This window comes from Chanodichthys erythropterus, chromosome 21 (assembly GCF_024489055.1).
Source record: "Chanodichthys erythropterus isolate Z2021 chromosome 21, ASM2448905v1, whole genome shotgun sequence".
In the NCBI taxonomy this organism is placed as follows: Eukaryota; Metazoa; Chordata; class Actinopteri; order Cypriniformes; family Xenocyprididae; genus Chanodichthys; species Chanodichthys erythropterus.
In genome coordinates this window covers 21,140,227-21,154,787 of record NC_090241.1, presented here as the reverse complement: position 1 = coordinate 21,154,787, position 14,561 = coordinate 21,140,227, and the positions used below count along the sequence as shown (strand labels likewise).

Genomic DNA, 14,561 nt, shown 5'->3' with positions numbered 1-14,561 from the left:
ACGTTAAGAAAAATCTGATGTGTATATGTGTATATGTGTATATGTTTATATATATATATATATATATATATATATATATATATATATATATATATATATATATATATATATATATATATATATATATATATATATATATATAACATATATATATATATATATAAAACATATACAATTATTTATTTATATATATATATATATATATACATACATACATACATACATGTGTGTGTATATAAAGCACATTTTCATCAGCTAAAATATTTTCTTCTAAAAATTAATAATTGTTATAATTATTAAATATAACTATAAAATAAATTATTTAAATCAATATTAATTTTATTTTTCAGTACAATTTCAAAAGTACAATATTAATATTTATGAAACAAAGCCAATTTATTAAATTAAGTCACAGCTTCTGATTAGATAATCATACTAAGCCATATCATATCAAAAATCATATATTCTGATTAATCATGCAGCCCTAAACAAAAGTTTGCATCAAATAAACAAACTTAAGAAAAAAAAGTATGAATTTTATTTATTTTTCAAGTAGTAAATATTTAAAGAAAATATCTTAATATTTTAAGAAAAATATTTATTAACAGTGGAATCATCTTGGCAGTGACTAAAGACGTGAGGCTAGTACTAAAGCTATGCATTAAAATGCTTCAACTTCATGAGCTGTAAAACAAAAATGATGGAAGCAGACATATCAGAACATAATGCTGTAAAGCTGAAATACCAAGGGGAAAAAAGTACAAGCAATCTTTTTCACCCCTCTTTGTTCGAGTTAATGACGGCCATTAAAAAAATCCATTACAACTATAAATGTTATCAGGTCACAAAGGGGCTAGTGTGTTACAGCCTGAGCAAGGTCTGGAGACACACATGCACACACACACACACACACACATAGAATGAGGAAAGAATGAACAGGTTTTGTTTTTACTGTCTTACACGATATACTGTAAAACAAACAGCAAGTCCCAATGCCAGGGTGCATGATACAATTTTAATAGACAGCGCTAATATTAAATAACCATATCTTGCTGTCGGCCATGCCGTGCTTGGTTACAGATCTTGAAACTCTTTTGAACTCAGTGACTTTAACAGCCCATGGCGAACAGACCAAATTGCTGAATTCTGAGATGCCATTCTTGTTCTTCTCAACCGTAGCAATGCAAAGTGTGTGACAAGTGTGTGTTTTGTTAGGTCAGCTTAAGCTTTTGTCCTTCAGACAGCCTCTAGAAGCGATAAAGAGAGAGTTACGTGATCCACCTTGAACGGTTACCAGCTGCCGCCCATGTCCTACATCGAGAAATGATCCCTCAGCGGCTGCCAAAATAAAGAGACAGATCAACAATGAATACTCTTACTTCCTGTATATCTGTGCGTGTGTGGTTTTTCAACACCTTTGTTGCTTTCTCAAATATATGTGTATGCATACATTTCTCTCCGCATCAGTCCTAATGGGACTGTATGCCAGCAGTAAGAACACTATTTTCACACAGACGCAGCACACCGTGTATTGTAGAATCAACATTTTGTCAGATTCACGGTGAAAGGGGGTGGGGGGGAGCCTTTCAGAGAATGGATTCAATGTAAATGTGTCTGAGATGGGATGGCAAGGTGTCGGCGGCGCTGTCTCATTTTGACTACGCCGGAAAGACTGACAGCCTCCTCAGACATCTCGGCGCTTTCAGACTGACAGGACATTCAGTGTACATCAAACACGCTGACAGTAAGCTGCAGCTCTGCCAAAGCGAGAACCGTTCCATTTGCAACTGCGCATAGTATTACATGGGGAAAAAAAGCATATTGTGTGTAAAAGTCTTTGTAAATCTCTGGCATATTAAATGAATATTTAAGACTAAGATTAAATAGATTGATAGAATTACACTACCGCTGTTTGGGGTCTGTAAGATTTTTTAGATGTTTTTGAAAGAAGTCTCTTATGTTCACTGAGGCTGCATTTATTTGATCGAAAATACAGAAAAAACTGTTATAATGTGAAATATTCAAGTTTAAAGTAACTTTTCTATTTTTAAATATTTTACATATTTCAGTATCCATTACTAGTGTCACCAGGCCCGGATTAACACAGTGTAGTGCCCTAGGGTGACCACATTTGAAGTCGCAATGCGACCACAAACTAAAGGGCACTTTCATTTTTGTGATTAAAGGTGCTAAAGAGGATGTTTTGTTTTATACATTTTTGCAATATTACTTGAAACTGTCTTTACTAACTGATAAAAGACTATTTATTAGGTGCACTGAAAGGAATAATATTAATATACATCATCTGTGCATGAGGTAGGGCCTTAAAAACATCAGCCAATCTTTGCGCGATCATCGCGTAAACGATTGGCTCTCTGGCTTGTCAATCACTGCCGTGACGTTCCTTGTGAGAGACGTGCGCAGCTGCGCGCTCCAGTAACTTTCCACACTCCACAGGCGCCACATGCAATGTTTTTGTCAGGAGACAGGAGTAACAACTGCAGATTATGAGTTACCTGCGGTGAGTCCGACATAATGAATCCACTCACACGACATGCCGGTGGTAAACACTCGTGTTCCAATACTCGTGCACAACTTTTGGGAGGCGTTCCCTTGAAATGAGCTGTGAAGGAGGGGGTTGTTGTTACGTATGCGCTCATTTCAAAAACTCAGTAACAGTCTTTGGTTTTATTATCTTAATCACTCGGTGCCCCCCTATTGGCTGGTGCCCCAGGGCACTCGTCCAATCCTGTCTATGGATAATCCGGCCCTGAGTGTCACAAGATCCCTCAGAAATTATTCTAATATGCTCATTTGGTGCTCAAGTAACATTTCTTACTATGACCAATGTTAAAAATAGTTGTGCTGCTTAATATTTTGGTGGAACATGTGGTACTTTTTTTCAGGATTACTTGAACACATTTTGAACGGTAGTGTGATTCATTTGAAATGAAAGCTGGAAATTTAAATAAAAATAGAAAAATAAATGTATTTTTATTAGTGCTGACAAATCAAATTGTCGTGATATATATATATATATATATATATAGATATCACAAGAGTAGCAGTGCGATGTGGCTGTATATCAGCATGGCTCTGATTCGGCTATAGTTGAATTATATCTCATGATTAACCACTATAAGACAAAGCAGCAAATCCATGAAGTGCTGGCCAAGATGAAGCTGTTCTCGGCGGGTACACGAGCACTGAGCGGCTGTTGACGGTCTGGAACTCGCATCTCCAAAAACGTCTAAACTAATTGTAAAATAGGCGCTATGATTAAATATGAGTCACATAGTTTAGGTCTAAACAACTACATTCCCGCCTAAAAAACTACAGTTCGTGGTACAAGTGTAGTATTTGTAAAAAATACAGTGGATTTGCTCAGCCGCCATGACAGTCACTTCAAGTGGATTGATACAAATGGTGAAAAGAGGTTGGAGTGCTGTTATCACACACACACATATTTATATATATATATATATATATATATATATATATATATATATATATATATATATATATATATATATATATATATATATATATATATATATATATATATACACACACACAAACTTTTGTTAGATGCGATTAATCAACACTAATTGTGGTTGCTAAAGTGTTCTGAGTGATTGTGAGCATGTTGCTAGGGGGTTTTGGGTAGTTGCTAGAGTGTTCAGGGTGGTTGCTAGGTTGGGTCAAGTCAAAACAGCCAACCCTACTCTATAAAAACACCACTTATTACCGTATAATTGTAGGATTACTCAGAATCTATGTAATATGACGAGTTTCAGAGAGTACAATGATAACCCAGGTTGGAAGAAAAAAAAAGAAAGAAAAAAACATACCTTAAGATTTTCTTGAGAAATTCATAAGAGCTGCCAGTCTGTTTCAACCCTGTAAAAGCAACATAGATTAATACACACTTTATCTAGCTTAAGAGACTAGATCATTTTGCGAATACATGAATGAATGTAACTTATCAGGCAAATCATACCATCAGTCCTAGATTTTGTAGACTGCTGCGGCTGTCACAGCCAGATGATCTAAATGCAAATGATCTGAAATGCCTTTGAAAGCAGGATGTGTGTGAACATAACTGGCATTCGTATTAGAGACCAAAACACAAGCTGAGAGTTGCTCAACTTCACCCTCCCCACCCAAAGCCCTCTAATATACAGCAGCCCTTTAATTGTGCTGGTGTTTTCCATCAAAAAGACTAAAATGTTCCCCAAACAGACCCCATTTATCCTTCAGCAGCCCAGGATTGATGTGGCATTAGCAGGGTCTGTGACCCCGTCCCAGCCAAGAACCAAAAACCTATTTGTTTTATTACATTTTAAGGAATTTTTAATACAGTCTATTAAGGCTGTCTTACAAATCTCCCACAGCTCGACCCCATCTGCGGCCTGATCAATTTTTATACTGCTGATCTGTCCCCTTCCTTCTCATTTTGTCATTGCAAAATTCATATTATATAGGATTTTCTTATGGAAAACTTGCCATAAAAATCCGTTACTATATCTGCTGATGTGTACGGAGGCCACCGCTTGAAGACGGAGAGGGCTTTGGTGAAGATAAAATTTGTTTCAGCGGTAAGCAGAACTGTTTAAATGTTATTTATTTTCATGCTCCAAAGAAAATATATTGTGAAGTGCAACATTGATTTAGAACATAACAATGTCTCTGTATGGGCGTAGAAAAGGTGGAGGCAGGGGCCGATTTATGAATCCTTTGCTCAGCTCCTTTAATTGAATTTTCCAAATCTCTCGCCACACAGAAATAATCAATACCCTCGGTCCAGGCGACAAACTTGCCTCAGAATTATTGCGCTCTCTCTTTTTCCATTTTGCGCTCATCAGCAACATGTAACGTGAGGCTCCGGACTTGGTAATGCCTGAATAAGCCAGAAAATTTATAGATGGTCTGATTGTTTAGGAGGGATGGCCACTCTAGAATGCTTGGGAAAAACTTTTGTCAGTTTTGCCATAAACATCTTGCTCGCGATTTGCCCTTTCACCCAAGGTTATGTTTTGGGAAGCCATTAGATGATTTCCGGGGGTTGGAAAGGGCTTCCGTTAGGGACATGGATTCAGTGGTTTGCCTGTCAAAGTTAAAATATCCTTGTGGATTTTCTCAGCTGTCTTGGCGGTATCACGCTGCCTGGTGCTCAGCTTGCTTTTACACGAGTAGTGTCATATCCTTGCCATCATATGTCATCCGCACCAGCTCCTGTATGGCTCAAGTGACACTGAGTGTTTGAGAACTCTAATAGCAATGATGTGTCTCTATGAAATCCAGGGTATTAATGATCTGGGCCAGGCTCTAATGGTGTCCCAAGAGAGTTTTCAAGAGTTTGAACTATCTTCAACTGCTTGCATAAAGTACAATGCATTTATTTACTGTAATTATCATTTAAGTATCATTTATTTAAAGCGTAATAATGTTGCTGCAAAAAATAGTTCTTCTGGCAAAAAACACAATTTAGGGAACTTCAATGAGGTCATTTCAAACTTTCAAATTTAAAACATTTCAAAATCCTACTAAAATGCAATGAGAAAAGAAAAACTTCACTGGAACGAAACATACTCTGATGTTCAGTTTGATAACTGAAACTGCTTACTGACACAGTCCCTATTTAGCAGTGTTTCAGTGAAAAAAATTGTTTCCATGAACAATCACAATCTTTTCCTGGAGACAAGTAATTAGATTTTGTCACACCAATCTAATTCACAAGTTTACAATTCCAACACAGATGAAGCCAGAAAAAGGCATTTCATAACACAAATGACAGGAAAATCATTGCCAAATTAAAATATGAATATAATATTATTATACTTTTATTAAACTGCCCCAATTATGGCATTTGAAAGGTTCCTATTTTTGTTTTGGGAGTCCCCAACGACAGGTTTACAAGCATGCAAGGTCAAAAAACTCTTCCATTGTCTTATAATATGCATTTATTTTACCTTATTTTCTCAACGACTCTCAAACGATTCAGTTAACGATTCATTTTTCCAAACCTTTCTTTTGCGTAACGCTAATCTGTGGTGATGGGTGTACATGGAGTACAGTATACAGTGCTTGCATCACTTACATTGTATTATAAAACTACTGACCCGTCCTTCACTAACAACCGGCTTACGAATCCCTCGTTGAACACATTTAGGTTGAAGAGGCAGTCGTCAGTAAAATGACGGGAACACCGCACAAGGGTCGGGCTATACTGCTGTGGTATCGTTGTAAAGATGAACTTTAACCACTGATTCTTCACGTATTGGCAGTGTTTGAGGGGTTTCAAGTTTTCCCTGGTGTCTGCATGTGCAATAAGTGGGCGGGCAATATGCTAATGTTTTGTTTTGACGTCACAACGAAACGGCTAAGGATTCGTTTTTACTAACAACTCGTTTAATTGACTCAGAGTTGACTCATTCTTTTGAGAGACAATAACTTTATATACGGTGCACTTTCAGATGAAAAAATTTGCAGGATGTTTTCATTCGTTTAGAGCTATGTTACACACTACATGAAAGGTAATTTTCAAAAATCCATATTAGGGCACTTTAATAATATAATATAATATAATATAATATAATATAATATAATATAATATAATATAATATAATATAATATAATATAATATAATATAATATAATATAATATAATATAATATAATATAATAATAGTGTTGGAAAAGCTTTTTTCAGCATCATTACTCCAGTCTTTAATGTCACATGATCCTTATGAAATCATTCTGATATGCTGATTTGGTGATTTCTTATTATCAATCTTGAAAACAGTTGTGCTGCTTAATAGTTTTGCGGAAACCGAGATGTTTTTAAGGATTCTTTGATGAATACAAAGTTCAAAACAACAGCATTTATTTATGTCTTTACTGTCACTTTTGAACAGTTTACTGCTTCCTTTCTGAAGAAATGTACTAATAAAAAAATAAAATCAGTCACACTTTAGATTAGGTCCCAATTCTCACTATTAACTAACTATTTACTACAACTTGTGCCTCACTAAATCCCTAATTAAAGGTGCCCTAGAATGTTTTTTCACAATATGTAATATAAGTCTAAGGTGTCCCCTGAATGTGTCTGTGAAGTTTCAGCTCAAAATACCCCAAAGATTTTTTTTAATTAATTTTTTTAACTGCCTATTTTGGGGCATCATTAACTATGCGCCGATTTAGGCTGCGGCCCCTTTAAAATCCTTGCGCACCCTGCCCCCGAGCTCGCGACTATAAAACAGTGCATAAACAAAGTTCACACAGCTAATATAACCCTCAAATGAATCTTTACAAAATGTTCGTCATGCATGTTATGTTGAGATTCGCCTGTTCTTCGGAGGTCTTTTAAACAAATGAGATTTACATAAGAAGGAGGAAACAATGGTGTTTGAGACTCACTGTATGTCATTTCCATGTACTGAACTCTTGTTATTCAACTATGCCAAGGTAAATTCAATTTACAATTATAGGGCACCTTTAATGCTTATTAATAGTTAGAAAGGTAGTTGTTAAGTTTAGGTATTGGGTAGGATTAAGGGATGCAGAATATGGTCATGCAGAATAAGGCATTAATATGTGATTTATAAATGCTAATAAACAGTCGATATCCAAGTAATATGCATGCTAATAAGCAACTAGTTAATAATGAGAATTGGACCCTAAACTAAAGTGTTACCAAAAAAAAAAAAATAATTTTACTAATAATGCCCCCAAACTTTTGAACATATATATGAATATAATATAATATAATATAATATAATATAATATAATATAATATAATATAATATAATATAATATAATATAATATAATATAATATAATATAATAATATGCACACAATCGAATGTTACACTCCTATGCAGCCTTAAATAACTCTTTGTTTATCGTCAGTATATGTTTTAATGTCTTATTTCAACAAATCTCTGTCTAGGGATGTAAATGTGAAAACACTCTTGTGCTGTTGTTGTTGTTGTTGTTGTCTACATTGATAAATTTCATGCTCCACCATGTGATCAAGATTGTGACATTCCTTTGGTGTCGAGCTACAAGCAACATATACGCAAGGGTCCTTGAGTGTGACTAATTAAAACAATTTCAGCCGACCTTATCTTAAAAACATGCTGAACTTCATCACAATCCAACCATTGAGTTGCAACAAATCACCATTGTGCGATTGAATCACAAGTGCAGCTTTGCTGGGGGCTGAATGTGTGCTTGAAATAATCTAATTAATTCTGTCCCATGAAGAGGAGTTCTGGCTTGTTTGTGTTAGGAAAATGAAATATTTTTCTTAGAAAAAGAGAACCTTTTATTTGTGCAGAGATCGAGACAAATGTCTATGAGCACGCCACATTGACAAACCAAATCTCATAAATGGCTATTCAAAGGTCCCATGTGACCAAGATCCAGAATTTCAGTGCTTGAAATCAATCATGACTCACATATAAGTGGAACACAAAATGTTTTCTTTCTCTTGCTCTTTTAGGCAAAGCAATGAAGTCACAATCATCATACAGTAATTTGAATCAATTCAATACGGGACGTAACTTATCCTTGTGTCAGAGTCTAACAAAGACTGTGCTGTGATGGGGAAACATTCAAGATTTGAAACATAACTAATTGTGTACTGGCTGCTATCTGATCAGACAGAATTACTAAGTTTGGATATCCACTTAAGATAAGTGTTATCGTTCATGCTTTTAAATGATAAATAAACTTTTGAATTCAATTCTAAACTTTCATTTGTTTCCCAAATTCACTCACCTTGAAAATGACCCTTGTTTGTGTCTGCTCCATGGGCACAAGATGCAATTTTAGCAGCTGGAAAGCAAAAAAAATCAGTTTAATGTTTCACATGAAGCAAGAATTTGTCACATAAAGCCTTAATAGCAAATAATCTGTTTAAGCAGCGTCTATAAAGTGACCTTGAGATGTGAGACATTTGCATTATGTGGTTTATGCATATACAGCAGAAAACTCAAAGAAAGGACTCACACAGATTCTCATGTCTTTTGAGTTCAGTTTGTAGATCAGCAGGACTGATCAGCAAGAGACTCCTCAGCTCACTACTGCCCTCTACTGGCTAAAGACAAACACATTAGTACAGCTTTCCTGTTAAAGGGTTAGTTCACCCAAAAATGAAATTTCTGTCATCAAGTACTCACATTTATGTTGTTCCAAGACCTTTGTTCATCTTCAGAACACAAATTCAGATATTTTTGATGATAGAAGTTTTTTTATCCCCCATAGAAAGCAACGTAATTATTAGTCATTTAAGGTCCAGAAAAGTAGTAAAGGTCCATGTGACTACAGTGGTTCAACCTTAATGTTATGAAGCGATGAGAACAACAAAACAAAAATAACGACTTTATTCAACAATCAGTTGAATAAAGTAATGACGGTAATCACGTTGCTGTCTATGGGGGTCAAAAAACCTCTTGGATTTCATCAAAAATATCTTAATTTGTGTTCCGAAGAGGAAAGAAGGTCTTACGGGTTTGGAACAACATGAGGGTGAGAAATTTCTTTTTTTGGTGAACTAACCCTTTAAAAAAAAGTGCAACCTCAATAAGATGCCTTATATGTAGTTGGCTACACACATCAAAATAAGCTTAATCTAGTCTAACTCTGTACCACATATTCAGGATTGAAGGACCAAATGCAATAATTTAGATAAAAATGCACATGGGTCGACCACTAATTTAAATATTGGCAGGTATGAAGCTCCTTAATGGTGGTTCAGACACCAATTTAGTCGTAGTTTAGTACTAGTAGTTTAGTCTAGTCTAGTCTAGTTTAGTCTAATTGGCCAGTCTATAAACAATCCTTCAGTGCATACACCACTACATGATACACTGTGGTCTTCTACTATATTCGATTTACATACCAATAATGTTTCCAGCTGTTGCCTGTATTTCATGAGATCTTTGAGAGACTTTTTCACCTTAGACCTGAGGAACAAAATTCTGGGGGAGGGGGGAAACAACAACAACAACAAAAAAAGTAAACAATTTAGTAACATTTTACAATAAGGATCAATATGTTAAAATTAGTTAACTACAGTTGTTAACTAACAATAAAAAATATTAATTTAAAAGCATATATTATATTATTTAATGGACCAGAGCTAACGAGTTAACTAACATTAACAAAGATTAATAAACACTATAACAAATGTTATGTATTGCTTGTTGTTAGTTAATGTCAGTTAATGCATTAACTAACGTTAACTAATGGGACCTTATTGTAAAGTGTAACCATTAATTTTTAATCCATTATTTATTAATCAGATTTTTTTTTTATTATTCTTGAATTGCTAATTAGGCATGGCAAAATTTTATATTAAATATATTACATTACATTATTAGATTCTTGCAGAATATGCTTGATAAGGACATAGGATATCATATTCATATTCCTTACTAAGTCTTTGAGACAAGCTGACTAAGAATAAGATATTCATATATTTTTAATACACATTTAAAAATATTAGGAGACATATTAAAGAGTTGGCAAAATCTTATACAAGGATCTTCGCCCAATCACTCTCAAGATCTCTTCTACATTTTGCACGAGAAGTTCTCTTGGGTTTGACTCACCAAATGAATACTTTCTTAAATGAATCATAAGCCCGCTCTCTTTATTGATGTTTTTATATATATTTAACTAGCTTCCTCTTAAATGACTGCACTATAAAATTCAAAACTAATGCTTGTCTTGATGGATCACACGGAGCTCTGTGTTAGTATGCGTTGGAGAGGAAATAGGTCTTTTCTTAAACTCTCCTTATCCAACTATTTTTAGTGCTATGTAAATCAACGAGGCTTTTGGCTGGTGATGAAACTCCCTCCATGTCCTGTCATTAAATTCTGATCAGTCATAATGGCTATCAGCCAACTGGGACAAAGGAAATATCCAGTAATGAGGAGAAATTTCTGTCTGTTCCACTGCTCCAGTTATACCAATGTTAGTAGCTTCATAAAAATAGACTTTGATGGCAATCTGGTTTTTGTCGAACATAACCAAATAAAAAGTTGAACACAGTAACTCGACAACAGCATTAAAACATTAACATTTTAAAGCATGGGCCATTATTTAAACATTATAAGTGTGTTTTTATTTTTACATTTTCCTTTTTTATTGTACTTTGTATTTAAATCTTTAATATTATTACTAAAATGATAGAAATCATCAACTTGTTTAAAAAGACATTTCTTCATCCTTACCTCTCAGCGTCTGTCATGGGCTCTTTTGTTTGAGGGGGATTCGTTTTCTTCCCACCTGCTCTGGAATTACCTGCTGATGAAGCACTAAATGTCAGCAATTTATCAAATCGGCATGAGCAAAGATATTATTAATGGCTACGCAGACAGCTAATCTAAATGCAATATCACTGGATTACAAGAGACCCCTACTGTACAGGATTTTGGAAACAACATGACACGAGCAGGGGATTGTTTATGGTGATGATTATCAAAAGCACATACATCTTACTCTGTTCCCAATAAAAATTAAAAACTAAAACTCCTGGGGAGCAAAATGTGATTTTTAAAGGACTAGGAGGACACAGTTGATGGACTGTGGGTTCTAGTACCTGCAGGTTTTGTCAATTGGGTTCCAGTCAAAGGCGAATAGTTCCTGTTTGGTGCATGCCTCTTAGCGGGGCTCTAAAATAAAAAGCATTTACATACTTCAAAAACGTCTGGGTATTTTTTTTATTGCACTTTTAAGAAATAAAATCTTATTCCTTTTCTTTTATAACTTATGATTAAGTCATAATGGGTTGAACTAATACACATCAAAATAATATGAAAAAGCCATTTCTGATCTGAAGTCAGTGGTAGAGAAGCTTGCTGATGTGTGCATGATAAAAGAACTCACGTTTTCTTTGTCTTCTAACTGAAGGGCTCTCTTCACACTGTATGGAAAATTAGTTACATTACTTAATGTTTTGTTCTTGCAGACAGTGGTTTTTACTAAGTATCTTGAATGAATCATGATTTTCTCTAGAACTGTAAAAACTCAAATCTATTTAAACTGATATTTTTATCCTATATATATATTATATATTATATATTTATATACACACATATATAGACACACAAATATATATATATATATATATATATATATATATATATATATATGGGCAATTCCACGCAAAGGTCATCTTTACTATGAAAAAAAAAAGTTTTAACCAAAAGAACAAAACCCTTTTTAAATTGTCCATTTAGGTCTGTAATATACTGTATTAATGTGCTCTAACAGAAATTTTAAGAAAATTGCCTTGTTTATCCACAATATATGTGGTAAGTAACAATGCTTAAATTAAATTTTCAACCAACCATATTTCATGCTTTCAAAAAAGGGATCAAAGACCCCATTTTTTAAACTTTAATTTTAGCAGTAAGCATTGTGTAGAAAGATGGATACATGCCTGAGAAATAAATACACTCATTTAGTCATAACAGCACTGCCTGATGAATTTATAAGGGCTAGAATAAAGAGGTCAGGACGCTTCAGTGCTCTGTCACGTCCGTAACGTTTTAATGATTAAGTTTATGTCATATAACAATTATAAATGCAAATAACTTGAAACTTTATATGCAAAGCTAAATTATGTTTATGCTTATTAGGATCAACAATTCATTTCACTACGTTGCTGTGAACAACCATAATAAGCGTTACGGACGTGACCGTTACGGACGCTTCATATTAAATCCTATGAGTTTGCTTCTTTATATTGCTATCATCTGTTTCAGGCTTACCATATCAGAACATACCCAATAATCGCAATACTCTTTGTGCTTTGTTAGTTTTAATATGAAAAAGGTTTAACTTTCAAATTCAGTCGATTTTATTATTTTTTTTTTTCAAAAATTAAACAATAGATGTCGCTCTTTAATAGCCTACGGCGTGTGACAGATTAGCTTCTGCAGCGCCTGTAAGCGGCGGATCAGGCGCACATGAATCGATCTTCTCTTCCTCTTGCCAGAGAACGAAATATGAACATCAAAAGGTAGGCCTATATGATACAGTACAACTTATAGAAGAGCATTGTGTCTCATAGGACACTTCCCTCGGGAATTGGGATGTCGCGTTACCTGTTGGTTAAAAATGAATAGCCTAGCCTATAATGATCACAATCCGCGCGATCAAACAAAATGAAAATAATACGATTGCAATAATTTTGACTTGAAATAAAGTTTGATCATTTTGACTCAAGACTCCGCTTTAAACTCTGAAAACTAGACGAAAAAAACCGTGTGGTCATTCATACACAAAACATAAAACTGACATGATTGCGATTGGCAATAGTGTCAATCGGTTCACCTGACTGTGGGGAAAACATGCGATTTTAAACTGCTTTATGATAAACATTAATATTTGTCAATGTATTTTAGCATGCAGTTCTGTAAGAAGGAAAATCATGGTCTCTAAATTGATTCTTGAACAACGCACATGCTTGTCAACATGAGAAATAGGTCTAATCTATAACCTTTTGCACTACAGAGTATAACGTTACATTTGTATAAAGTTTAGTAAAAAGTTGATCAATTGTGGAGTCTTACCATACTGGTATCCCAGATTTCAATATTTGGTGGTGTACATGCTTGCTTGAGGTCTCTGTGAAAGTTTTAAAGCAGTTTTAAACCAGTCTTCTGTGCCGCTTTCAGACCGGTCACATCCGTAACGGAAAACTGTCACATCCGTAACGTTGTTTTTTCCTCATTAATGCGAACACGAAAAATGAAATAAAATTATTATTTTATGCTCTGTGGAGAGCCAACCCTTCTTTATTCGGTGGGCAGTATTACTTTTGGTTTGCGCAATGTAATTCACAGAATTCTTAAAAAATATGTTGTCACCCAAAACTTAGTGACTTTTTTTGTCACGTCCGTAACGCTGTATATTTCCCTCATCTAAAAAATAAAACAGTTGAGTAGACTGACATTTTTCTAATGTCTGGACTCCTTTAGTAAGGGATTATGAATATATAAATAGACGGTTCAATATGTTGCTATTAAATGCATTCTTTGAGCATTTATATTTCAAGTTTTGACTCCAAATGTCACGTCCATAACGCTGGAATTGCCCATATATATATATATATATATATATATACATGTAAAAAATATATATATTTCTCAGTGTTTATCTTACGTGGAGACCAAAAAGTACCTCAAAACTACTACTATAGTTTCATGGACTGGTAAATGTTAGCTATATAGTAGTCTTAAAAGTATTACTACAAATCATGAATATGGTAATCATTTAATATTATTTTGGCAAGCATCCATGACAGCAAAATACCATGGTATTACCATCTTATATTATCACTGTACTTTTTCGTTAAGGTAGCATGAACACAATGCCACTGCAGTTAACATTATATAAACAGTGGTAATAATTCTGAAAAAAACGTGAGCCAAATTAATGGATAAACTTACGGCATTTTAAATATATAGTTCTTGAAGTCGATATCTCTTTCATGAAGTTATAAAACAGAATGGCGCTTATATTTGTAGTTTGGCGCGGTGCGG

General features: G+C 34.4%; 1 protein-coding gene across 1 annotated transcript; it reads right to left on the bottom strand.

The window, feature by feature from the left end:
- Positions 1-500: 500 nt before the first annotated feature.
- itgb3bp (integrin subunit beta 3 binding protein) lies at positions 501-14,545 on the bottom strand. Its single transcript, XM_067373971.1, has 10 exons — positions 14,469-14,545; positions 11,899-11,935; positions 11,612-11,684; positions 11,244-11,313; positions 9,905-9,983; positions 9,013-9,100; positions 8,782-8,838; positions 3,852-3,900; positions 2,517-2,623; positions 501-1,338 (listed from the first exon to the last, which is right to left on the bottom strand). Exons 1-10 carry the CDS (start codon positions 14,471-14,473, stop codon positions 1,217-1,219), a joined length of 687 nt encoding a protein of 228 aa, XP_067230072.1. The 5' UTR covers positions 14,474-14,545; the 3' UTR covers positions 501-1,216.
- Between the last annotated feature and the right edge of the window lie 16 nt (positions 14,546-14,561).

What these genes read in the sequence shown, in the direction of transcription:
- itgb3bp (XM_067373971.1), bottom strand. An exon ending in CCAATTGACAAAACCTGCAG is followed by an intron (nt 11,314 to 11,611) that starts GTACTAGAACCC and finishes CTTCATCAGCAG; the next exon opens with GTAATTCCAGAGCAGGTGGG. An exon ending in CAAAAGACATGAGAATCTGT is followed by an intron (nt 8,839 to 9,012) that starts GTGAGTCCTTTC and finishes TTTGCTTTCCAG; the next exon opens with CTGCTAAAATTGCATCTTGT.